This window comes from Mus musculus, chromosome 14, assembly GCF_000001635.26.
Source record: "Mus musculus strain C57BL/6J chromosome 14, GRCm38.p6 C57BL/6J".
NCBI classification, from domain to species: Eukaryota; Metazoa; Chordata; class Mammalia; order Rodentia; family Muridae; genus Mus; species Mus musculus.
This window is the reverse complement of record NC_000080.6, coordinates 38,646,086-38,674,006: the sequence shown is the minus strand read 5'-3', so window position 1 is coordinate 38,674,006 and position 27,921 is coordinate 38,646,086. Positions and strand designations below refer to the sequence as shown.

Sequence of the window (27,921 nt, the reverse complement as noted above, 5' to 3'; positions counted from 1 at the left end):
CATTTGCAGGGAATATAATTCTTGTCATGGGATCTTGAATTAGCAAGGATAACTGTGCTGTGTCTGCTCCCTTTCTGAAAGCTGAGATGGTACTTCAATGAACACTGGAACTGGGATATATTGAATGATTACCATGAGCCACTTTTATAATATATTTTATTATAAATTGTAATTCTAGACATTAACTGCTCTTATCTTCATGGATGAGAAAGATTACACAGTTATTAAATACTGGATTCAGGATTCAGAATCAGGCAATTCTATAATCACTTAGCTCCCAAGTACTAAGTGTAGTTTTACCAAGCTCTCTCCATTTTCCTTATGCAAAGACTGGCACTGAAGACTATTGGCAGAAGACAAGGTAAAATACTTGGAGAGATTTTCCTTTGTCAAATCTTCATTTCATAGTGTCCTTGAAATTAGCAGAGTAATTCGCTATGACCAAGTAGCTAGTTTATAGTCATAGCCAAAGGAATGACAAATTTTTCTAAGAATGAAGGTCTATACAGTCAGGAATATATAAACTTTGCATGCAACAATTTCCTTCTGAGAACTAATTATTTTGTTTAAAATCAAGCACTTATGGTTTCCATAGAATTTTAACAGACTGTATATAACACAGGTGCTGAAATTATGTTAATTATATTTGCATTGTTCATATATTTTCCTGTTTTCCTTATCTGAAACCCATCCTTGTGGACAGAAAGTATGCTGTTTAGTTATAAACATAGGCAAATCAAAAAGTATAGTGTAACAACTCTATGTGTTATTATTTTCTTTTCTAGTATTATGCTCATTTAATTAGAGTTGAGTTGAAATGGGAAACAAAGACCCTAAAGAACTCATACAAGGTACATTCAGACAAAAACTAAGAGAAATGTGAGGATAGAAACTCAACTTTTATTTCCAAACGCTGACACCATTGCATACACTAGCAAGATTTTATCGAAAGGACCCAGATGTAGCTGTCTCTTGTGAGTCTATGCTGGGGCCTAGCAAACACAGGAGTGGATGCTCACAGTCAGCTAATGGATGGATCACAGGGCTCCCAATGGAGGAGCTAGAGAAAGAACCCAAGGAGCTAAAGGGATCTGCAACCCTATAGGTGGAACAACATTATGAACTAACCAGTACCCCGGAGCTCTTGATTCTAGCTGCATATGTATCAAAAGATGGCCTAGTCGGCCATCACTGGAAAGAGAGGCCCATTGGACTTGCAAACTTTATATGCCCCAGTACAGGGGAACGCCAGGGCCAAAAAAGGGGAGTGGGTGGGTAGGGGAGTGGGGGTGGGTGGGTATGCGGGGACTTTTGGTATAGCATTGGAAATGTAAATGAGCTAAATACCTAATAAAAAATGGAAAAAAAAAAAAGAATTGCTTTAAGCCAACCAAAGGTGATAGCTCCTCTGGAACATATACAAATGACCAAACCATGTTTTTATTGATTAAGTTTGGTCTATGGCAATTTTGTATAAATATTTAGGGCACTCAAGTTATTCTTGACCACTACCTTTTTTATCTCCCCCGACCCCTGTTATCCACTCTCCAACTTCTCTCTAAGCTCTTTCTCCACATTTCTGTCATTTTGTTTCATGAGCCACTGATTATAACCAACACCAGGTCCCTAACCATTCATGGGTATGGAACTAATTATTGGAACAAGTTGGCTATACAATTAAAATTGGTAACTGTTCCTGCTGGTGAGTTCATGAATAGACAGCTGTTTCATCAGGTGGTATAGGCCTAGTGATCCCTCCCTGACCCTTGATTGGCTGTTGACAGAACCAGTCTTACAGGTAGTAGCACCAGCTGCTGAGATTACTTTAAATTGCTTGTGTCAGGCTCTGAAGCCAGTAATACCCTGGTCTTCTCCCCTCTATCTTCTTGTTCTTATTCTTTCTGTTCTGAGTTGTTGTTTGAAACTTAGTGGGGTTGCTATATGTACCCCATTCAGGGCTAAGTACTCAACTCACTTCTGCCTTAGCCTGTTCAGCAACCTCGAGTTGCTGCATTCATTGCTATTTACTATCCTGCAAGATGTTTATGAGGCAGTGAAAGTTTGTCAACTGGACTACTGAAAAGTTTTTCCTTTGGGGTTCTTCTGTATGTAGTCTTGATATATTGGCAATTTCTGGTTCAACAGGACAGACAAAAACAAGTATTGAATTCTAGGCAAAAGTAATGCATTTTGTACTTACTTGTCTTGCCTGGAATTCATACTCTCTCTCTCTCTCTCTCTCTCTCTCTCTCTCTCTCTCTCTCTCTCTCTCTCTCTCTCTCTCCCTCTCTCTCTCTCCTTTGTTCCCTCCATCCCTCTCTCTCTCTCTGTCTTTTTATTTTAACTAAAACCAGCCACTGAGTTTTTTCTCAGAGGCAATGTAGAGGAGAGAGAAATGATAAGAAATGATGTGTATTATTTCCATTGAATCGTGACATGTGGGAAGGAGAGTGAAGGCAAATCTGAGAGGGTGTGGGGCAGAGCAGTTAAATGTATATTTGAAATTACTCAGTCTTCTCCTCTGGGGACATTGGTGGAATGTGGTACAGGCTCTTCATTGGCTTGATCTTACAGATGCCAGAGCTGGGTTTGCATAGTGCTTATCTCTTTCCTTGCTCTGTGTGCACCATTGCCAGTGGCCAATCTGTTTGTTATTGGAAACAATCACAGTTGTGGCTACATGTTCTCACCTGCCCTACTTGGTTTCAAATGTCACCTCCACTCTTCTCTTCCTATGACCTTTTATATTTGGAAATAAAACAAAATATCTGTTAAGAAGTTAGTTTTCTAACAAGACAACTTCTTCAACTTAGAGTAAACTTAGGAAATCTGAAGCTAATTTTGCCCACAGACTAATGTCTCAGCTCTTGCAAACTAACGTGGCATCGTGGTTATTTCACAGTTGGTAATAATCCTCTCATTCTCCTCATGCAATCTTTTGTCAACCCTGTTTCCTGCCTGAGTATGCAGAATCAAACCTTGCCTATGAAATAACAGGACAATATTGTATTTTTCTTTTTAATATGGTAGTTATGATGCAGACTTCTACAAGATAAAGAAATACAGAGAACAGGTGGACTGAGTGTGTTTTCAGAGCAAAGAGAGAAAAGAACAGCTTACTAACCCAGTTAAAGAAAGATTTATGATATTTTTAAGAGAAGGCCACATTTATGTTTAAGCATTACTTATACACTCTTAATGCCATTCACTTATTGCATTATCTATGCTATGAGATGAAACCAACATTATGTAATATAACCACCACTATTATTTTTTTATACTGTGTTTTTAAAAAAGAAAACAGTAAGTCTCCCCACCATCCAAAATAAGGAACAGAAGAAAGCCACAAGCATCAGCAGGCTCAATCATGCAATAGAAATGTGTTTGAAGACACATTTCCTCTCTGATGCTTTAACATTGTCATAGATCCAACTTACTTCATCAGCAGTCAGTGCTAACACCACTCCAACTTCATGATTAGATCAGTCTGAACTTATCAAGGAGATGTATGTGTGATTTTTTTTAATGAGAAATGTATGAGGCTCATATATTTTCCAATTATAGCACCAATTAGCAATGGCCTGTGTGCCTCTGTGCCTCTTTCCCAACAGGGCATGACTTGTGGCTGGCTATGTGGCTGTGGAGCCCATGCTTGGCTCCCAAGCCTAGGCAAAGCTGTGACACCACCATCAAGCACTGTTATCTGCAGCCCACAGGTGTGGGGCAGCTTTACAATTTTCTTTACAATATTCCTTATGTCCCATGAGGCCTAATACTCTCTCTAAGGTGGGCTTGGATTCATGGTTGATTGGTTTCAAACTGGAAAAAAATTCAAACCTCTTTATTTTCTCTTCCACACACAAATGGAATATTGTGTTTTAAGCAACAGCAAGCCTTTATAAAGCAAAGCAAAACCAACCAAACAAAGAAATGTATTTTACTTTCAAAGCTGCCACCCTCCTAGGATACCATTTTCACATTAAATAAACAATAAGTTAAGGGGTAGTTACATCCTTCTGTGTGGGTTGGAGATGACATGCCAGGAAAGTGCTTGTGTATGATGACACATGTCCAGAGCATAAGCCAGTCACAGGGAAGAGAGGGGTGAAATGGCTTGATGCTGACAACTCTGAATGAGAGGAAACACCAGCACCAGGGCAGCTTTCAGAAAACAAGACTTTATCTTGATTATCACAAATATGTTTCAACCATAAGCACTCTCTAGCTGCCTTTTCAATGTTAGAAAACCAAGTGTCTGCCCACTCTAAGCATGTAAGTTATTTTTATTTTAAAGCTATGAAGAGAAGTGTTTGCACAAATGAATTTGTAGGCACCAGAGACTCCTGGTTATCTGTATATACTTTGCAGAAATTTTTGTTCTCAGTCTATGGAGAGAATTGGGAAATGTACTTGAGAGTGTCATATTTTATAAAGGTGCTGGAGAGAGCTGGTCTAATTACCTGAGTTCTTCTTTGTCTCAACACGAAAGGCAGACAATGTCATAGGCACCTTCAGTGATTTTTGCCGTTTAAGTAACTCTCATCTAATACTGTTATCAAACTCAGAAAACAAAGCACAGGACAAGTGAAGAATGCACAGACCTCCTTGATGGGCAGAACATCTCTTGGAAAACTTGTGTCAAGTTCATAGCTCTCTACCAAGCAGATGACTGTTTTTCAAATCTGATTTTCCTGTCAGCAGCCCAATTTTTTCCCCTGTATAAGTAGGACAGATTCATCCTCCAGGTGACAGTGCTGACTTCACTGCTTAGTCCAAGCATGACAGATTAAGTAAGCCTCATACAGACCAGTAAACATAACCACCCACTTAAAGAGACAGTACCAAGACAGTGTTTGGGGCCTTAGCTACATTTGTTACTTGAACTGGCAGTTGATGTGCTGATGTTGTCTGAGCTGGTCAAGTATCCTGATTGACTGAACCATGTGGACATAGCCTCCTTATTGCTGGTTCCAGCCAGAGTGTTCCCAGCCTCACCAATGTATTCACTCAGGACAGTTGCTGTGTACAACATCTGGCAGAGTCCAGGCACTTTGCATATATTTTCTAAATATCAAGGACCAAACAGAGATGCTTAGTTAGAAAGATGCTCCTAAGATCCTGCCAGATGACATGCTGATACTTCTGGCAAGGAAGTGACATGGGTTTGAAGAATAGCTAAAGAATGAAGTTAAAAACTCGAAATCAGCAAAGGAGCAAACCAATAAAACATAAGGAAATAATACTGTAATCCGAAAGCTGTAACTGATGTGTTATATTAGAAAATGTGGAGTTTTTTTTTTTACAAGAAAAATGGTGCTTGCAATATGTTTCTGAATGTATTTGGAGACCACATTATTATATAAAGAAGAATGCTCCTGCTGTCAGCCTTGTAATATGATAACCACGATCTACTCTGCTGAGAGAGGCATTTGAGATGTTGGGGAATTTGTTCTTTGGGTATTGCATTTGCAGGTATAATTGCAAAGCTGTGTTTTTCTGGGTGGTTTTTTTTAAAAATTTTTCATTTGTTTGTTTGTTTAGGACAACATTAAAATCGAGAATCTGCCCACTGATATTAGAACCAGGCTGAATCAGATACAAAGGTCTTCGTTAGACGACTATTCTCGCGTCACTGTTAGTGCTTGATCTGCTTGCTGAAAACCTTGAATCTTTCACAACCACATGCACATGCTTGTCATTTATCCCTCTTCTCAGGTGCAAGGAAGGCTACCAAGGAGTCCGTTGTGATCAATTTCTGCCGAAAACAGACTCCATCTTATCGGATCCAAGTAGGTCAAGCCTTTTTCTTCTCTAATGCGATGATGTATAGGTAGTCTTGCCGGAGTGAAGGTCTTAACACAGCTGAAGGTCGTCCTGCTTTCCAGTGTCTCTGAAAGGTGCCAAGGACAGAAAGTGGTGAAAGAGAGCTTGATCTAAGCACAACCAGGGCTAACTCAGTCTACGGTGTCTCCCAAGTGAGAATTAGCCTTCGACTTAAGGCACCCCTGCACCCCTGCAGGGAACCAACGTCTGCCCTAGTTCCCAGGCTGGTTCTTAATATCACTCCGATGCAGAAAGGATATAGAGAAATAGCTTATTATTACTTGGAAGAATGTTAGGAAATTGCATTTTCCTATTGCTTCTGAGACTTTGTCTGGTAATTTGTGATAATGATGAACTTATTAACATTTACCTTACTGAAATGAGAAAATATGCTTATGAAATTACTTAAGATGTTTTCAAACAAACCTTAAAACCCAGTCTGACCACACAATTTCTTATAAGGGATTATAATACTAAGGAAATTATTATTTTGTTCTTCATGCAAAAAGACAGTTTTGCACAATTCTCAGTACTATTGCATATTAGTTTCACTTTTTATATAAATTTTAAAGTAACTTTCTATGCGAACATGACCAGCTCTGATTAAAAGTACAAATCTTCCTTTGGGTGTGATAACTATTTTGCTTTCAGTGGTATTGTACTACAATTGAATCACCACTAAGGAAAGGAAATATTGATAGGTTTGATTATAGATAGAAATGATCTTCTCAGCCCTTCCGTGTTCTGTAACATGAAGAGCATGTCTGGCCCTCTTCCACATCTTTTCACAACATGTATATCCATTTGTCCCTTAAATTTCGAACCCATTACTTTGGCCAAATGCCAAAATTTAAAGAATGGAGCGCTTTTTTCTTTAGTTTCTGTAAAAATGTGCTTCATCTTGGCGAGGCATTCACCTTGTTGTGATTATTTACAAACTTGGCTGACCTCGTGGAGTGTGAAGGTTGCTAAAAGGCCATCAAGCGACCCAGCTTAGAAGATCTCTCTTCTCTGAAGTGTAAAGTAAGATTCTCCAGAAATTATCACAAGAGTCTGGTGTTAATGGGTTGCTATGCCATTTCTTCATTTTGTGCATGTGATAACTTGTTGAGCTGAGATCTGAAAGTCAATTAAGCTGTGCTTGGACATGAATTTGGGACACTGTGAGTTTGACATAAAAATGAGCTTGGTGGTTTGCTTTCCCTTTCTCTCCCTTCTATTCCTCCAAACCTGGACCCTAATAGTCCCTACTTTGAATCTCAGTCTTCACTCTCTTTCCCTGTTCTGTTTCTCCCCCTTTCTCATCTCCTTTTCTTCTTTCAATACCCTTTTCAAATTAAATTTAAATGAATGTATGTGTGTGTCGATGTCCCTGTGTGTGTCTGTATATGTGTATATGCATGCATGTGCTCACACATGCATTCATGTGCACACATGCATGCCAAGGAGCACACGTGGAGGTAAGAGGAAAAACTTGAAGTCAGTTTGACCATGTAAGTCTTAGGTTGTCAGATTTTGTGGCAACTACCTTTACCCACTGAGCCATAGCACTATCTCACCAGCCTCTTCTTTGAGAAAAATAAAACTTTATATGTGGCAATAAAATCTTTATTAAGGACACAGTTCTAGACATGGCCTTATAGACAATACAAAGTAGATAAAATAATGTCTCATTAAAGCACCTAATCAAATTTTGTGATCCAATTGGATTCAAAAATTTAGTTCTGTGAGGATAATGACAGACATTTTCAAATTGTAAAGCCAAATATAAATTTATCAGTGCAGATACTAAGTATAAGATTCCTCAGAGAAAAACTTCGCCATGATCCTTCATAGCTAAGAATAAGGTGCAGAAGATTATGTAATGTAGCAATAGTGAGAAAAAATTATTAGGCATAATGCATAATTTACATTTTTCATACTTTGTCTTCCTCTAGAATGACAAATGGCTTAAGTGTTTCTATCATATGAAGCCATGAAACAGAAAATTTATGCAGAATTGAAAAATGATCATTTTTTGATTTATAGTCAGAAAATAACTATAGTGCTCTACTCAAAGTTTTTTTTTTCTTTTAAATTTTAGGTTATGGTGTTATGTAAACTTATTTTTCTATTACTCAAATTATCAGTTAGAAAAAAGCATATATATACATACATATATACATATACATATATATGTGTGTGTGTGTATATATATATATATATATACATATATATATATATATATATATATATATGAGAGTCAAAATGCCAGAATTCCTTGAAATCAGGAATCAGGGATTTTATACATCCAAAATCCATAGATGAGTGTGTGAATCACATATTATGTCATATCCATGTATTTATTTAATTATGAGATTATTAACATTCCACTAGCCCTTTCTAGGCAGCCAAGATTCATCTAATCAGAAATATTATGTTAATACAATGGGAGTTTAGCTCTTAGGATTGTATCCACTGATGATGGAAAATAGCATGTTTATGCATAAACACTGAGATGTATTTGATATAACATTTACATAGCCCTTTAAAATGTGTCACATTTATTTGGCTTCTAAGACTCACAATCCTTATCTGAGAGAAGGCAATGATGGTAGCTTTTGTTATGACACAGAGGTGGGCAAAGTGGGAACTGGGCAGAGTTTAGCCCACTCCCTCCTCTCAATTGTCTCATTGTGAGTATGTGGTTAGATGTTCTGCATGCCAGGATCTCTGCTAAGGGTTTTGACTAGATTATTTCATTAAATCTTCACAATCACAGACTACTGGGGAATGCACTGGAAATTGCTCATGTTTTATCGATGTGGAAATAGACTGCAGAGATGCAAAATCCACTAACTCAAGGTCACCCAGCCAGTTAACACAGAAGTCTCACTTCTCTTCCAAATGACTCTAGGGCCGAAACTCCTAACTGTTGGGCTCTTTTATCCCTCTCCTGGAACCTCTCCTCTGCTAGTTATTTTCAACAGGACATTTATCACTCTAAATTTCATTGACTGAAACTCAATGACCTGCGGCAAACATCATTCTAAGGAACAATATTTGCACAATTTTCATATCTTAATGCAGCAACTTGAGCTTCCATGGAGATTTAAATCCCTAATGAAATTTCCTTGTCAAAATTCTTGCTGAAGGATTGTTTAATTTGCAGCTCATGATCTCTTCAGAGTGGTTTCATGCTCCGGAAATGAGCTTGCCTCCAGAACCCTCCATGGTTTCCTTTGGTGTTTTTTATTCTCCCCATCTCTTCTTCCTTTTCCCCCTTTCTATTTAACCTGTGCATTCATCTATTACTGAAAATCCCACAATGGGGATTTGTTGTTGAATTCCCTGCTCATTTCTATCCCCTAAGTAATACAGAGTTGATCAGAAATAGGCACCCTTGATTGTATATTTTGAAAAAGATCATGCTTTTTTGCATGTACTTGAGATGAGGCAAAGATATCACCAGGGGAGCTATCATGCATTCAGTGATAAGTGCCCAGGCCATAAAATGTGCTAAAAGAACCTTTAAGATAAATGAATACTGAACTCATATGTCCATAATAACCTTACAATACAAAGTATTTGGAAGTCTGATTTTGAAAACACAAAACAAAACCTAATATATCCTGGTGACTACATTAAAGATTCAGTATACTTTTATTTACTGTCCCACTAGGGATTTGCTGGGAGGTAGGACGGTATAAGAGGAATGGACATTTGTCAGGATCAGAGGAGCTGCTTTTCTCTGAAGGAGCCCCACATATCACCTATGTCTACCCCTGTCTCATGCTGCTATCAATCCTGCTCATGGATAATGGCCATCAACTTCTCCAACCTTTTCAAACATTACTAATTTTTGTTACTCTCTACAAACAGTAGGAAGTCTATAGATTATCTGTCTCCATTTCTTCTTTTAATCACCCTTACCCACCCATATAAGGTACCATCCTTGGTCTTGAAGAAAAGTAAAATGAGACTAGAGAGCTATTAGCTAGCTATGGTCCAACTTTTGGGCAGGGGAGGTGGATGGTAGAGAAGATACCCATTTTAAGTTATGGTCCTCATCGCTTAAAAGTCATTTTCGGAGTATGTTGTCCTCTGAGAGGCTCCACCCAGCATTTGACTCAAACAAAACATACAGCCACAGTCAAAAAGTGGATGGAGCTTGGAGACTCTTATAAAAGAATAGGAAGAAGGACGGCAGGCCCAAAAGGGCATGGGAACTCCATAAGAAGATCAACAGAGTCAACTAACCTGAACCCTTGGGGCTCTCAGAGTCTGAACCATCAACCAAAGATGGTATACAGGCTGAACCTAGTCCTCTCTACACATAAGTAGTAGATGTGTATCTTGGTCTTCATTTGGGTCCTAAAAAACTGGAACAGAGACTATCCCAAAAGCTGTTACCTGTCTGTGACTATGTTCTTCTAGCAGAGCTGCCTTTGCGGGCTCAGTGGGAGAGAAAGCGTCAAGACTCCCAGAGACTTGTAGTGTCAGCCTGAGAGGATACCCAGAGGGGCTCTACCTGATCAGAAGGGAATGGGAGAGAGTAAGGGAAGGATTTTGGGAGGGAGTGACCAATAGGGGGCAGTGAGCAGGATTTAAAGTGAATAAGTAAGTAAATAAATCAATAAATAAAAATTTAAAAAATTAAACACTCATTCTAAACTTCATCATGCCTCTTCCCATTGTCATCTAGTCTAATAGTGTTTGTATGGCCAAGACTATAGATAAATCTTCAAGCCTGAGGCTTCATTAACATCTAACTTAAAGTCCAGGAGTTATGTTATATCCACAGTAATCTAGAAACAATATCCAGATTTAGCCCATATTATCAACAGAAATTTGGGGGAACCCAACTTAGGATACCATATGCTACCAAGGGAACAGAGGTCCCTTCTCAGTGTACTTAGTCTCACTAATAACATAATTAAAAATAGACTTAGAAAAAATCTTGAACAATTTTAACAGTTCAAAAGAAAAAATATAGGATAGATAAACTATAAATGTTAGCAGCTGCCAGAGGTGGTAAATGGAGAGAGGGAAGAATGAAGCTATATTATTTGTAAGCAGATATATGATGGAAGGGGAGAGGGGGGATAGATTCAGAGATGAAGAGTGAGAAATCTCCACATGTTCAAGATAGCATGTGTGTGTTATGGAGAATATATAAAAGAATGAAACTGAAACAAAGAGAAAAGGTAAGTTATGACTGAAAGGTGAAAGTTAAGACTCACAAACAGAGATAGGATCTAGCAAAGGACTGTAAAATGGGTGGGGTTTCTAGAAAGGAAAAGTACATTTAAATAGTAGTAATTGGGTGCCTGAGAGATGGCTCAGTGGTTAATAGTACTGACTGCTCTTCCAAAGGTCCTGAGTTCAAATCCCAGCAACCACATGGTGGCTCACAGCCATCCTTAATGAGATCTCACTCCCTCTTCTGGAGTGTCTGAAGACAGCTACAGTGTACACACATATAATAAATAAATAAATCTTTTAAAATATGTAGTAATTATATCTTTCATCTTCTCAGTACAGCTTTAGGTAAATGAACATTCCCAAATAGTAGTCTCCTGGGCAGGTGATTAGTACTCCAGCTACAATTACTCTTAGTTTCTGGGATGATTGGACTGTGAGATCTCCACCCAGTCCAACATTCTTACATTCTGTTATTCTATTGTTTTTGACCAGAGGAGGTAACTTTACCTCAGAGGGTCTCTAGAAGTCCTGAATAAAGACTATTGTAACATTTGTCCTTCTGGAGACAAGCAACTTCCAAAAGCATTTATAAAATGGGATAAAATTAGGGAGTTGGCACAACCATTTTTATGTTGAAAATCTAGAAATCCAATTCTAAAGCTCTAAATCACAAAAAAGGGATTAATAGCTTGACTGGAGTTATAGTCCCATACTTGTGTATACCTTTCAAGTAAGGGTGCTGATTTAGTAGCAGATAAGAAGTCAAAGCTCCCTGACTGTATTCCTGGGTAAATGACAAAGGACACTCCTGACTCTGCTGCTCTCTGCTCCCTGTTCTATGCTGTCTGTACAATGTATATGTCCTGAGCTGAGTTTGATTATATTCATTTCCTCTGGGAGATCTTTGGATTTTTTGAACCCATGATTTTTATGAGACCACCTATAAGATGCCAGGAGCCTAATATAAGTTTAGTTTTGGAGAAAATTATTATAAAAGGTGATGGGAGGTTATATTTTCTCTCAGTACCCCCAAGGTGGCCTTCTGTGCCTCAGTGTCCTAGGAAAGATCACTTCAAAGACTTAGAATCAAGATTACCATGCATGTGTGTTGCTAGTCCAAGATAGCAAAGGACAGAAAGTGACCATGAACATGGTCCTACTTGTGAATGATCCTCAGGAGCAGTAGGTCAGGAAAGAACTGTGCCTTTTCTTGGGTTCCAGGAAGCCCATGGGATGGTCACTATTCATTATGCAAGATATGAGGCTGAAGGTACTGTGTGCTTCTCTAGTCGGGACAGAACAAGAGGAGAACATTTGAAAAAGATCCAATGTCAAGGCAGGAAGCCTGAGCACAAGTTTGGTATACAAACTCAGTATGTACTTGAACATATTAAAAGAAGTCTTCAGAAGTCCTGTGGTCTGAGTATTTGGCCTTAACCATTAGTATATAGAACTGTACATTCTCCACTATGTTCATAGCAGCTTTATTTATAATAGCCAGAAGCTGGAAAGAACCCACATGCCCCTCAACAGAGGAATGGATACAAAAAATGTGGTACATTTACACAATGGAGTACTACTCAGCTATTAAAAAGAATGAATTTATGAAATTCCTAGGCAAATGGTTGGACCTGGAGGGCATCATCCTGAGTGAGGTAACCCAATCACAAAAGAACTAAAATGATATGTACTCACTGATAAGTAGATATTAGCCCAGAAACTTAGAATACCCAAGATATAAGATACAATTTGTGAAACACATGAAACTCAAGAAGAACGAAGACCAAAGTGTGGACACTTTGCCCCTTCTTAGAATTGGGAACAAAACACCCATGGAAGGAGTTACAGAGACAAAGTTCGGAGCTGAGACAGGAGGATGGACAATCTAGAGACTGCCATACCCGGGGATCCATCCCATAATCAGCCTCCAAACGCTGACACCATTGCATACACTAGCAAGATTTTGCTGAGAGGACCCAGATATAGCTGTGTCTTGTGAGACTATGCCAGGGCCTAGCAAACACAGAAGTGGATGCTCACAGTCAGCTATTGGATGGATCACAGGGCACCCAATGGAGGAGCTAGAGAAAGTACCCAAGGAGCTAAAGGGAACTGCAACCCTATAGGTAGAACAACAATATGAACTAACCAGTACCCCGGAGCTCTTGTCTCTAGCTGCATATGTATCAAAAGATGGCCTAGTCGGCCATCACTGGAAAGAGAGGCCCATTGGTCATGCAACCTTTATATTTCCCAGTACAGGGGAACGCCAGGGCCAAAAAGTGGGAGTGGGTGAGGAGAGGAGTTGGGGGGGGAGGGTATGGGCGACTTTTGAGATAGCATTGGAAATGTAAATGAGGAAAATACCTAATAAAAAATATTTAAAAAGAAAAAAAAAGAGGAAAAGCAGACATCCAAACATCAAAAAAATGTTGAACATCACTGACATGTTTCCTGGTATACCTGGAAGCTAATATACAATTTCAAATTCAACATCAAATTGTAAGAGCTTCAGTGAGAAGTCTCCTCCTTTCTGCCTCTAGAGCAGCAGGACCTGGACAAGGCTCTTCCCTGTAGCACAGGACAGTGCTCAAACTGAAAGATAAGGGCTGACAAGATTCTCTCCATGCACACCTTTATAAAAACTTGAGTCACAGATCTTCAGAGGTATTGCTGAACTGTCACTGCCCCAAGAACTGTTAAAAGGATCTTAGATAATGATTGAACTCCTGATGTCATTAATATTCTGGTAAATTCCAGTGAAAATCGATCTGTGTTCAGCAGGCAGTTCTCCCTAGGGATTGTACCTTTGCCCTCTGTGTTTATGTTCCTGTATGTGATGTGCCTGTCTCAGTCACCACTGCCCCCTGACTGTTCTCCAGCCACATGCTCTTATGAACAGTCACAGATCTCTGTTAAGGAATAAAGCAAGTGCAAATAAATAATATCAAATCAGTCAAAAAAAAAAGAACTATATATTCTTATGTATTGACTATTTCATAGGAGAGAACAACACAGTGTGCTTGAATTGGAAACTAGGTAGTATGGCTTTTAGTCTTATGATTATATGTGCTTTTCTTACAACTTTAAACAAATTACAATGCAACTGAACTTTTTTTTATCAACTTATCTCCTTTTGCTGAACGGTGATATCCTTGATATTGAGCCCACTGCACCTGTACATAGTTCATAAGTAGCATCCAGTCTGTAGCCAAAACAATGCATGTCTTTATTCACCCATTCATTATCCAAGTAATAAGCATAAGTAAAGCATGCTTTAAACAGCTCCTACTGTTCTCATGTACCTATGTGACTATAACCACATACCTGCAACCCTGTGGCTGGCAATCAAGAGAAATATTTCTTAGTGTTCTGGACACTGGAACATCTCAAGGTCAAGATAATAGTAGATTCAATGTCAGATGCCTTATCTGGTAAATAGTGCCCTCTAATTTGGAGCTTGATTCAAAATGTTGTAATTTCACACTGAGGGCATTGCCTTCGTGAGCTAATTGATTCCTGAAGTCCCTTATTGATGTTGCTTTAGAGGTTTGGTTTCATGAATGGATTTGGTGAAGACTCTACACTTACCATCAATTCAGACTAGTAGATATTAATTAACCTCAAAAATATCTGATTTCATAGAGGGCATTGTTGAAAAATACACAAATAATAGTAAGGATGTACAGAAAAGGCATGGTAGTTTCAGGAATTGTTATGAAAGGAAAAGTCACAAAAGATGGAGGGAGCAATCTCAGGAAAGGCTGGCAAGGAGAACTGCAAAGGGCTTGGCCCACAGAGTAGGTATATAGTGATGTATGGGCTACACAGCACTATAACTTTATGGGCACAACTCCCAATAAAGGGTGCTCAATGTGATCATGCTAAAGGAATTTCTATAAAGTAATGTAGAAAACGGAGATTCTTAAAAGCACAAAGCATAAACCAATCACCATTTGTCCCTGGGTCATTAATCCAGACAATTGAAACTTGGTGCTTTTAGATTGAAATTTTCTAGAAACAGTAAAGTTTTTTGTATTGGTTTAACCTGTAGTACCCAGTAGTTCTCTAAGGCCCCATTTCATTCATACTGGATCACTTTAAAGAGAGTTCCTAGCAACATTGTCTCTGCATAGAGCACCTATAGTAAGAGTGAGCGAAAGATAGGAGTCATTTTGCCTATTGCTTCTTGTTCTACCAATCATCCAAACCAGGCCAGATCAGGGTCTAGCTTGCCAATACCTTGTTTACTCTCCGGCTTGAGGGATTATATCAGAGTTCCTAGTATTCAGATAAGTTGTTTAATGTGTATTGGATTTAGTCCTCAACACACTTTAGTTTTATTTCTTTTTTTCTTTCTTTCGTTTTACTTATGTGTTCATTCATTTTGCATTTGCTGTCTCCCCTCCTAGTTCCCCTTTCCCACAGTTCCTCCCCCAAACCCCTCCTCTTCTCCTCTGCAAGAGTAGAGGCCCCCCTGAGTATCCTACTTTGGCACATCAAGTCTCTGCTGAGTTAGCTGCCTCTTTTACCACTGGGGTCACACAAGACAACTGAATTAAGGGAACAGATTCCACAGACAACAGCTTTAGGCATAGCCCCAGCTTTAGGGATAGCTCCCTAACTCCTGATCCAGTTGTTCAGGAGCCACATGAAGACCTAGCAGCACATCTGCTACATATGTGTGGGGAATAGAAGGGTGGATCCAGGTTGTGTATGCTCTTGGGTTGGAGGTTCAGTCTCTGAGAGCCCCCATCAGTCCAGGTTAATTGATTCTGTTGGTCTTCCTGTGGAGTTCCTATCCGGTTCTGACCTTCAATTCTTCTCCCAATTCCTCCATAAGAGTCCACAAGTTCCATACAATGTTTGGCTTTGGGTCTCTGCATCTGTATGAGTCAGATGCTAGAGGATAATCAAGCTACTAGAGGATACACACATAACAGAACATCATTATGGTGTCATAATGCTAGCCTATCAGATGGGTCTCTAGTTGTGCTGGTTATTGCTTGGCTGTTCTCTCAGTCTCAGCACCATCTCTTGTCCCTGAATTTCCTGTAGGCAAGATAAATTTTGGGTTGAAAGTTTGTGGGTAAGTTGGTGTCCCTATCACTCCACTGGGGTTACTGCCTGTCTACAGGAGACAGCCTCTTTGGGTTTCATATCCCCACTGCTGGGAGTCTCAGCTAAGGTCTCCCCATTCTATGTCTGGCATGTCCCTCACTCCCCTCAATGCCTGATAGCTGCAGTTTCCTATTCATTCTCCTGGCTATCTGGCTGTCTCCCCTGTCTATTCTCACACCTGATTTAGTTTTTTTCTTAATGAAAAAAAATTGTTTGAAATATATCATTTCTCCTTTTCATTCCTATCTCCAATCCTTCCTCTGGCCCCTCCTGTTCTTTTATTATTCCCCATCCCTCTCAAATACATGGCCTCTGCTTTGAATATATATATATATTTGAATATATATATTGTGTGTGTGTGTGTGTGTACAAATACATAAATACAGCCTGCGAAGTTTTATTTAGAGCATTGCCTGCAAGTACATGATTTTTAAAGATGACTTCTTAATATTGGATAATCAATTAGGGGACTCATCTTTGGAGGAAACTAATTCTCCCCTTCTGATTCGTTGTTTGTAGTTTGGTTTCTAGTGGTTTCACTCCTGAGCTTTCACTTTCCATGTTTCTCTGTCTGTTACTATTGTCATTGTTGGCCTGTTGTTTAGGCAGCCATACTGTTGGAGTATCATGCAGGAAGCTTCCCTGTCATTTCTAGGACATACAATCTCACAGCGGCCTTTTGAGTCTTCTGGTTCCTACAATGTTTCAGCCCCCTCTTCCTCATTTTTTCCCAAACTTGAGACACAGGAACAGTGTTGTAAATGCAGTCATTAGGTGCACCAAGTCATTTTCTGTGATAGTTTCTGTCTTTTGCAAAAGGAAGCTTTGATAAGGGTAAAAAGGTACAATTATTTATATGTATCGGTCTTATAAAAGTTATTTAAATATGTTTCTCTGTGAGCATATTTAAATAAAGCTGATTAAAATGGAAATCACATTTATACTAAACAGGTGCAGATTTTTCTTCTCACTCCCTAAATAATACATAACAAATACTGACAGAACATTTGTGTTGTATTGGGAATTATAACTAATACAGAGATGATTTAAAATATACTGATAGGGTACATATGAAAAGGAATGTTTTCTGGCTATTTTAAAGTGTTTCTGTCTAGAAGGTCCTAAATGCTAAGTGATAGCAGGCACTGGAAAGATAAATTGTGGAAGACTTTGGGCAAAAATTTCTTAAGATTAAAAGTAAAGAAATGGCTGTTAGGTTGGAGAGCTGGATCCATGTTAGCTCATGGAGAAGACCTGCGTTTGTTTCCCAGCATCTGCATGGCAGCTCACAGATTTCTATAATGTCAATTCTAAGGGATTGTATGCCTTTTTCTGAGCTCTGTGATCACCAGACATGTATATGGTGTGTATGTACATATATGCATACAAAAAAGTAAATAAATTTTAAAATGAAAATAACTGCAATGCAAAATTAATTCACACCCAACAAGGTCTGCAACATCTGAGGTTACATTGCTTTCCCCACTCATGGGTTTTGTATTCTTTTCTATTTACCTGCTTAATATAAATTACAAACACACCCTGGTTATGCTCTACATCAAATGCTTGGATAACTACAGTGGTTTCACCAATGTTCGTCTTTCCTAAATGTGCCAATGCATTTAGGTTCTGTTGCCAGCTGCTGTTGTATATTGGAGATGAACAGTAGAATGGCTGGTTCATTTGCATGTTCCTTCCTATGACATTCATAGACTAAGCATACTGGCTTGCACACACTCCATCCTTTCGCCACCAGAGATTCTTTAATACATGATGAAAGAACAGCACAGTCTCTCTCTTGTGTGACTGATATAAATGAAAAGAAATAGTTTGCCATCTTACCTTGTTTATTTCTTTTTTTTAATTTTTTATTAGGTATTTTTCTCATTTACATTTCCAATGCTAATCCAAAAGTCTCCCATACCCTCCACCCACTCCCCCTTTTTGGCCCTGGCATTCCCCTGTACTGGGGCATATAAAGTTTGCAAGTCCAACGGGCCTCTCTTTCCAGTGATGGCTGACTAGGCCATCTTTTGATACCTTGTTTATTTCTTGTTTGATATGACCATCTCCCTTTCAGTTCTTATATACTGTAAAAAAAAAAAAAAAAAAAAAAAAAAAAAAAACTAAACACACAAATGGTAAATAGCTTTTCAGAGTGCATATTTAAAAGTGAGCCCAGAGAAGAATAAAAGTCAACCATAGAATTGGCAAGAATCAGAGATGTAAACATTGCTTGCTTTGCTCATAAATCCAGGGCCATGTTTCAAATTCCAACTGAGGCACTTTGGTAAATGGATACTTATATATGCCAAATATTGTGATAAACATATGTTTATATTTCCTCATTTATTATAACCCTTAATTATTGCAGTTTATGGTGGAAGAAACTAAAATTTGGAAACATCAATTAACCCACCCAAATTATGGGTTCCTAGATATTTTAAAATCTGTACATTCTATACTCTAACATTCAAAATGTTTTCTGATACAGAAACCAATAAAATTTTGTCACAAAGGCAACTTTTAAAATGTTGTCTTTATTCTTTCATGAGAAATCAAGAATAAGACATTCAGGGTATTTTTATTAATTTAAATTTATTTCAACCTAAAGAGAAGCACAAAAGGGCAGAAATGTTGTTGACCATCACTCTGCATCCATTACTATATAGTGTGAACACCTGCAAACTGTTCTATTTTTTCTGGTTTTATAAAAATATAACCCATTATTGTCATCTGTGGTTACACTATTGAATATATTTCATCAAAAGATCTCCATCTCATCTACTGATAACACAGTGCCCATTATTCAGCATCTCCTATACCCTCATCTTTGTTTATGGTCTCTGGCTACCTTCATTTACTTAACTTTATGAGCTTAACTTCCTTAGATTTCACATATACTAGTGCGATACTTGTCTTTTTGTGCCTAGTTGATTTCTTTTAAAGCAATTGTTCCATGTTTTTACACCAACAGTGGGCAAGGGTGCTCTTTTCTCTACAACTACAATGAGGCTTTCAATTTTTTGGCTTTGGGGAACAGCCATTCTCACTAAAACAGTGTGTTAACATGTAGTGATTTTACATTTCCCTGACATTTAGTTGTATTGTAGATTTTGTTCACATACCTGCTTGCCATTTGCACATCTTCTTGAGAGAAATGTCTCTGTTTGTCTCCTTGGAATGTGATTTTTTTTTTTTTTTTTACTGTTGAATTTTTAGTTCCTTGTATGTTGTGAATGTAACCACCTGTTAGACAATATAAAAATACTTTCTTCCATTTAATGCACTTTCCATTCACCCCATTGATTGTATATGTTGTATGTATTATGTGTTATGTGTATGAATAGATGGGTACCCTAGTGTAGAGCATGTCATGCCACAGGCCCTGGCCATCTTGTTCTTCTAAAAACAAATTCTCTCATTTACCTAGAAATCTCTGGTTAAGCTTGGCTCGACAGCCAGTGAATTCAGAGGGATCTTACTATATCTAATTCCAGAGTTTTGGCATTAGAAGGGCACACCACCATCCCTGAATTTTTTTTTTTTTTATATGTGTACTGTGGATCCAAACTCAGATTCTCATGGTTTACACAGCATGTTAAAAACCAAACCACCCTTCAACCCAATTGGAAGGTTTCAACTGCTAGGTTGCTAGTCATCTCTGTTTTTTTCCCCCCATTTTCTTTGGAATCTTGGAAACATAACTCCTAGAGGGTGTTTCCTGAGAAGATTAATGTGGTATTAATTAAAGACAGATACATGACTTTCACTGTCTCCTAAACCACAAGAAGATTGTGAAATTTACAATTTTTCCTGATTTCTTGTCTTTCCAACAAGACCCTGTGTTTACAGCCCTATGAAGTTTTGAAATAGGGGCATACCATATCACAGTGGTACAGGGATGCAGTATAGACCCACTGTGACTGTTCTTTAGCTAATTTTAAATGTTGCACTGCAATCAAGAAGAAACGATGAGAAACACAAAGCCCCATTAACACTCTACCACACAAATATCTTCAGATACAAGTAATAATTATGAATCATTTATCCTAGCTTATGGAAGAACTAAGGCCAATTTCTGTATGTTATATATGTTCAGAAAATTTAATAGGTCTTTGCAAGATAAAATCATTACTATCACTCCCTTATTTTGTGGAGATGTGGGAGGAAAAATAGAGAGAGAGTATGTCAGTCTCAAAGCATAACACACTGAGTATTCAACCTTTCTATGCTCCAACCTCCACTTCCCAAGTGCTTGTATTAATATGTGAAACCAATTCTGATCTACTTATTCTTTATCTATGTAAATAAAGGTATATATGAAAAATTTTAGATGGAAATGACTCAGAAGTTTCATAATAGGATATAAGACACATGGAGGCCTGCAGTATGTTCTAATACATTTTCTAAAATGCAGTTTTAGATGAATATTTACCACTACATGAAGTCCTTCGAGTATCTCTTCTATGTTTTTGTTAGTATATTATATGTCTGTCTGTCTGTCTATCTCTCTCTTGAATATCTCTCTGAAAATTCATCAATAGACTGTTGAGAAATGGAGTATAGAATCTGTAGAAAGACAGACAATCAAGGATTTGCTCATGACAGGAACCCACGTGTTTAATGTTGCCCTTGCACTAGGCATTGAATTAACTTTGGATGTCTGAAAGAGAATTTTCCAATAAAAAGGGATTTTTCTGGATCCCATTTTAAGGTGCGTTTTTTTTTTTTTTGTCTATCTATTTCAAAAGTTATCTAATATCTACCAAGTTCACTTTGCTTTGCTAAATATTAAAATTAGCAGAATGCCAGTCTCAGCACTTGGGTGGCTGTAACAGGGAGATCTCTGTGACTTTGAGGACAACCTGTATTACATATTGAGTTCCAAGAGAGCCAGAGACACGTTCTCGAATATCAGGGATAAAAAACAACAACAACAACAACAACAAACAACAAAAAAATCCCAAAAAGAAACAAAAAGACATATAAATAAAATTAACAGAGTAAAGTTTTAAAATGTTTAAACCCCATTTTTCACTTTAGGAGAGTAACTTTTAGAACAGAAAAACATTCATTCACATGGTTTGGCAGTAAAATAGTGTTTACTCTGACTAGGCTCTCAAAACAATAGGAAAAAGAAGAAAAGAAAAAAAAGTGTGTTGTCACATCTGGCACTTTTCCAGTCACTGTTATATGGGCAATCAGTGCTCTGTTCACAAAAGCAGAGTCCTAAGTGACCCCTTGACCTTTTACAACCAGTGAAGAAGTTTGACCATTATCAAAGGATTAATCAAAACCCCAGTCCACCAGCTCTGACAGTCTGCTCAGTGAACAATGACACTGTATCACATACAGTATCATTTGCTCCTAAACACCCCTCTAACTTTCCAGTTAAATCAGTCTCAGGAGTGTGTCTGCTATACTTCAAGAAGCACTAGACTGTTCATGATATAGGACATCATACAACTGGCTGCCATAGAATATGAGAATGAGTTGTTCTTTTCTAAATGTGCCCCAGTTTTTATGATATCCAGAAATAGACTCTGAACCAAGTTGGCTTTGTCTTCCATTTTTATAAATATGCCTTTTATTAGTCTGCTTATGTATATATTACTTTTTCTTTTGATAGAAACACTTGCCCCCATAGTATTCCTATAACCGTTGTGCATTCTTCTAAAGTGCTCAGTGTGGAAACCACATGCCTTGACATTTGTTAGATAGCTAACATTCTTTTTTCAAAATATTTAATATTGTTGTTGTTGTTGTTATTGTTATTATTAACTTATTCACTTTACATCCCACTCACTGGCCCCTTCTAGGCACCCCCTTCCTCAATCCTTCCCCACATCTCCCCTCCCCTTTTCCCATGAGTGGGTGGTCCCCCTGCCTTGATATCCCTGCTAACATTAATCTTTGAACTTGTCATCTCATTTCATTTTTACCTTTCTTAAAACAAAAAAACAAACAAAGAAACAAATAAGAGCACACTGAGACTAATAGTAATACTTTAATATTTCAGGTGAGAGGTTGAGTGGAATTTTTCAGCAAGACTTAGGCAATAGCTTCCTTTTTATCTGTGTCAATACAGGTTTGGAAAGGATATAATTCTTTTGGCTTCTGTTGAGGAATGCAGGAGTTTTACTAATCCAGAGATTTTTTTTTTCCAACAGAAGAAACTTTTGTGACTATTAGGAAACAGAAATAAAATAAAAATTGTTCAGAGGAGATGGAAATCATTCCATCGTGAATTCTCAGCTAGTTGTTGGATCCACAGCCAGCCACACAGTCTTCCACAGAACACACCTAATTCATACTTTATTTCTGTCTATATTGACATGAGCGGTATACCATTTTATTCACTTTTTTTTCTAATCTCAGTTAGTGGTACAGTTGGACAAGGAAGGAAGGTGAGCGTTATTTGATTTATGTAAAGCCAGTTTGCCCAGGGTTGATGACTATATCCTTGGTTTGCTCATACTGAGCAGAATTTCACATTGTGTTCCAGCACCCTGCTGTTGCACTCCTCATATGCATTGATAACTCACACTATGCCTTTGAAATGGAGTCTTCTTCTGCCCTAAATATACAATGGATTGCCAGACTCATAAATCATCTAAGGAAGCAGGTGAGAATCCAATTTCAGGCCGAAGTTATCCTAAGTTAAGGCCTGTGAGTCATTAGCTAGTGTGGAAAAAGAACAGTCTCAGTGTTCCACAAAGGAACATCCAAAGAAGTCCATGAACCTTGAGGAATTAGCTTCATACAAAAAGGGCTCAGCAGAACCCAAGTGAGCTAGAAAGTATGCATGGAAGTACTCTGTGTTTTTATCTCTAATGGAGATGGTAACTGTGTCTCATCCCTTTGAGGACAGGTCATCTTCACATCCTGGTATTGGCTAATTGGTGAAATGGGGAAGGAAACATTCCAAGAAATACAGGCTCTTGTTAGGCAAACTACATTTAATATTGTGTATAAAACATCATATCTCATAATGGTAATACAAGCCCTCTCACACACATACAGCTTTTGTGATTTACTTGTTGCTATTTACTTTGTTATTGACAAACTATCCGAAGGGGGCAATTTAACAGGAGGTTATTTTGGCATGGTTTCAGGGTTTCCCCACCATGGTAAGGAAATCATGGCAACATTCATGATGGCAGAAGTGGCTCACTCAGTCTATGTGGCTGCCAGCATAAGGTGGCCAGGCACATTATGACAGTAAATCGAGAATGGATGAAAAAATAGATATAGCCCTTACAATTCTATTCATGCTGGCATATATCTGGACCTCATGTCTCATGACCCAGCCACTAATGATGACTCAGGAAACTTTTCATCTAGAGAAAACATGGTCCAGATGGCAGCTTCATTATTCTTTCTTTTTGTCAACTTCAATGTATCATTCACAAACTAAACCCTGCTCTGGTCTCCTTGTGGCCTGTGACACCACCTAATCCTCAAAACCTTCATTGCAATTATTCTGCTGGCTCTTCATTCTTCTTCTTCAAGGTGTTGTAGATTTAAGTGCTTTTGAATCTGTATGTACACATCTGTGGAGCCTCTAACACCATAAGATAATGCAATTCTAGTAACTTGAGAGTAAAATAAATAACTGCATGGGAAATGGTTCACTTAAGTGTTCAATTGTCATCTGACACTTGAGTCACCTTCCTAGGTTATTAGAAATCATTGATGGTGTCAAATCTTTCTGTGATACAGGTTGGTATGCTGATCTCTCACAAGTTTAGATGGAATTTCTTTAGTTACTGTATATGCACTGTCAGAGGATGGAGCAACTATCATATCTACAAGTTGTCTCCAGATGTGTTCTATTGGCATATATACAATGCTATAGAGAGAGTAAATTTCAGTAATAGAAGAGAAACATTGGCTAACAGATCTGATTCAAGTTCTAGGGCTTGCATCTGGTAATGTCTCCTAGCTCTCAGAGAATCAGGGTGGTGCAGACGATTACTCAGTGAAAGATGGGAAGCATGGGTGTGTATGCTAACATCTGTTGATTGTTTCATTTCATAAAACCACCAGTATTCAGTTATGAGGGATCTATATTTATGACCTAGACTGAGCCTAATCACATACCAAAGGCTCCATATTAAACACCTCTTCTGTATCAAGTTAGTAACTATTTAATATTTCAGAATTGATACTAAATGCCAAAGGTAACTGTATAAGTAACATTCTAAAGAATAAAGTAAGCATGCCTTGTTTCCAGTTTTTTTTTTTTAAATTGCCAAAGAAGCCATGATCTTAAATTGTCATAACATTTTAAATGGAGATTAATCATAAGAAAATGACACAACATCTGACAGGAATTTTATACCATGATATGAGAGACTTGTCAGGGAAAATTCTGTGGTGATATGGGCATAATTCACACTGAACATTCTTATCACGTTATATAATTATTTGAATATGTCAAAAATGTTGTGTTGTGTGTCTAGATATTTGATAAATGTAAAGCAGATATAGACAATATTCTTTATATGGTTCTAGAATTCTATGGATTATGAAGATAATATACAAATCCTGACTTCATAAAACAAGTAAAAACCAATTACATGAAAACACATTTAACTAAAAATTAAGCAAAGTATAATTCAACAAAAATGCTATAATAATATACGAGAGAGAATGTAGGATGGGATAGTTTGAATATGGTCATACATTCATTCATTCATTCACTGGGGTGTGGTCCAGCATTGTCATAGCAGACAGTCAAAGAAATCCTTGTACATGTGCTCTGTTGGAGTATTATAGATTGAAAATAAACAGAGAAATAACTAAACATTGAAAGTAGGTATTGGTAAGTTGATTCAGGTAATTAGAGTTCTACCTTAAGAGTTTGAATTAGCAAAGAAATACCATTCAAACTGCTAGATTCTTTGGGAAAAGAGAGTTTCTTGCGGAGAAACATCTATAATATGGACTACCTGCATGAAATAAATGTAAAATGTTGGAAACAGCCACAATATTCCAGTGGATAATGAAATTCACTAGATAAAGAATAATGTTAGCCTGTGATTGTCACCCGAATTAAAGAACAGCTCAGAATTTGGAAGCAGTGTCACGTTAGAGACTAATTGGGTATCAGGGTACAAGAACTTTTCTGAGCAATTGGGCTTGTGATCGCTTTGGATTAATGGTTTATAATCTGGAGCCATTTTATCTTGCAGGGGATATTTTTGCAATGTGTGAACATACCTATTTGTTGTTACTCCTTGAAAAGTTCATGCTGTGACACCTATCGGTAGACGGCAAGTGTAGAACATCCTGTAATACAAGGACAGCCCCCAGCAAGAATTCTGGGAGCCAAAATGTCAGTGATCTGGGGTAGAGGAACTTTGCTTCCAGTTGAGGAGGAGCTGAAGAGACAGGGGTCAGATCGCCTGTTAGTGTGCGTATCTTGTGGGTTACACAGATTGTTTTTCAAGTCAAGTTGCAACTCAAAGCCTTTGGAAGTGTTTAAGGAAAAGGTTATACATTTCACATCTGCTCCTATGTTACTCTTCAGCCAAGTATAGGGATAAATGGACACACCATAAAAAGAGAAAGCAGACCGCTTAAGCATATCAAAATTGGAAGAAAAGAAGTGTTCAAATTGCCTCAAAGGATACCACGAAATGAAATAAAATGAGATATTTGAAAAAGACCAATTTTGATTTTGAGAAAATCAATGTCACAGATGTAAGGGATACTGAGTATAGTTGAGAGAAGAAACTGAAAACCAGTTGCTGAAGACATTCACTGTGTCTGTCACTATAAAGAGGACCAGAGAGGCCATGTCAGTTGAAGAAATCAAATATGTTTTAGAACAAAATCACATTGCTACATTAAACTAAGTAATATAAACAGAAAGAAATGGTTTGTGAATAAAATGGAGAACCAGAACAAGTGAAGGTTCAGAGAAGGCAGTTGGGGTAGATAGGTCCTTGGATGTGAAAGCAGCTTGTAGGAAGAGACCATAGACTCTGCTGGACATAGGAATACAAGCTTAGTTTATTGTGATAAAGACTCTTATTTCTAAGAAAGTGCACTAGCAACAAGCTATTTTTGGAGCCTCCCTTTCTCTTATATGATTCTGTTATTCTTGCTGCAATTCCTTTCTTCTTTATGACTTAGAACAGAAAGAAAAAAATCTATTTGAATTATTGTACTTCACCTGGGAAACTGATGTGTGTGTGTGTGTGTGTGTGTGTGTGTGTGTGTGATGTGTGTACTGCTGCGTGGGCATGTGTAATGACCATTTTTGTGAAGATTCTTACACAGGAAATAGTTTTATGTATTAGAATACTTGAGAAAAAGGAATTTGCTAGATGTAAAGGCTTTCATGTACCTATGAAAAAAGAACTTCTAGTTCTTCCAGGTTTTATTTTTTTTAAATTGAATACATTTATTTCTTACTAAATATATTTTCATTGAATTCATTTTTTTACAGAATTTAAATTGTAAGTTGCTTTTATTTGCAGGTTTGAGTTTGATTGTTTTTTTTTCAAATATATATTTCTGAAAATATATATTCCAAATCTATTCTTTGTATGTTACTACTATAGAGCAGGGAACTTGGTCAAAATGTACCATGTGAGTGGCAATTATTTCACCTCCAGTGGACTGTCATACCCTCACTGGAACGAAGTAGCTCTGATTTACTGCAGTTGAAGTGGAAGGAAGATTGCTGAAGTTTACAAGATTGATTCTGCTTTCATTGTTGTATCTCAGGTTGACTTTTATGCCCCAGTAACTTGCCTGAATTTGTGTTTTTCAAGTGTCTGTGATGCTCTGTATCAGGCAGAGCCTTGGATGACATTCTGAGATGAGGAAGTTTGCTGAAGATCTGCTCAGAAAGCAAGGTTGAAAGATAATTTTAGGACTTAAAAAGTCAAACTGAAATCTGTCCTCCATATTGAAAATGGCCAGATGAACAATTAGAGACTCTTTTGTGTAAGTTGTGAAATTTAAAAGGAAGGCTCTCCAGATAGAAAAAAAAAGTGTCTCAATAATTGCAAAATTGTTTCTTTGATAATAATAAAATTTAAAAACTGTGACTACTTAGTTGACTACTCACTCCAAGACCGTGAAATTCAATTTCACCCATGTATTCTCATTAAAAACTTTCAGAAGCAAATTCTCATGGTCTCAGCATTTTAAGGCACAGGTATTTGGTGGTCCCTGATTGCCCTTCTTCTGCACTTCACTGATGAAGGTATGGTCAGCAGTCTATAGATATCCTTTTTCCCCACCCCAAGTAAAACTTGTAGCCACTGAATAAATGGTACAGCAAAGGAAATGTGTCAGCAGGAGAAACTAATGAAATATTACTTTGAAAATGTTCTGTATGCGCAGAGAGAATACAGAATATTCAGCTCTGTCTGATTTTAGAAAACAGCTGGCTTCTTTTGTTCTGTGAATGTAAGAAAAAAAAAAATAAAGCAGGATGGCAGAAAATGAAAGAGACCACAGCTACCTGAATCAAACCAAATTAACCTCTGTAATAATAATAGAAATAAATGAAAATAGAGTAAATCGTGAGGCCAGAGGGGTGCTAGGTCTTATAGTAAAAAGTACCCTAGTACCAGAAAATTAATAGAACCTGATCCTATGCACAGATCTCTTGAGATACATGGTACATACATGATTAAGGGTGTTCAGGTGATGTTTCACAGGGCCAGGATAGAATGTATAGACATAATACAGGGAACCATGATGCAATGTATAGATGTAAGTTCTTGAGAGACAATGTCTAAGCAGATCTTCCTACTCTTGTTGATA

The 27,921-nt window shown here is 37.7% G+C and overlaps 1 protein-coding gene across 10 annotated transcripts in view; it reads left to right on the top strand.

Moving 5' to 3' along the window:
- Nrg3 (neuregulin 3) overlaps positions 1 to 27,921 on the top strand; it is a 1,108,134-nt gene that overhangs the window by 799,229 nt on the left and 280,984 nt on the right. For all 10 annotated transcript variants that reach the window (XM_006518687.4, XM_030247684.1, XM_011244987.3 and 7 more), the window contains exon 3: positions 5,716 to 5,789. In XM_006518687.4, coding sequence (XP_006518750.1) covers positions 5,716 to 5,789 — 74 coding nt within the window. The remainder of the gene's footprint in view (positions 1 to 5,715; positions 5,790 to 27,921) is intronic.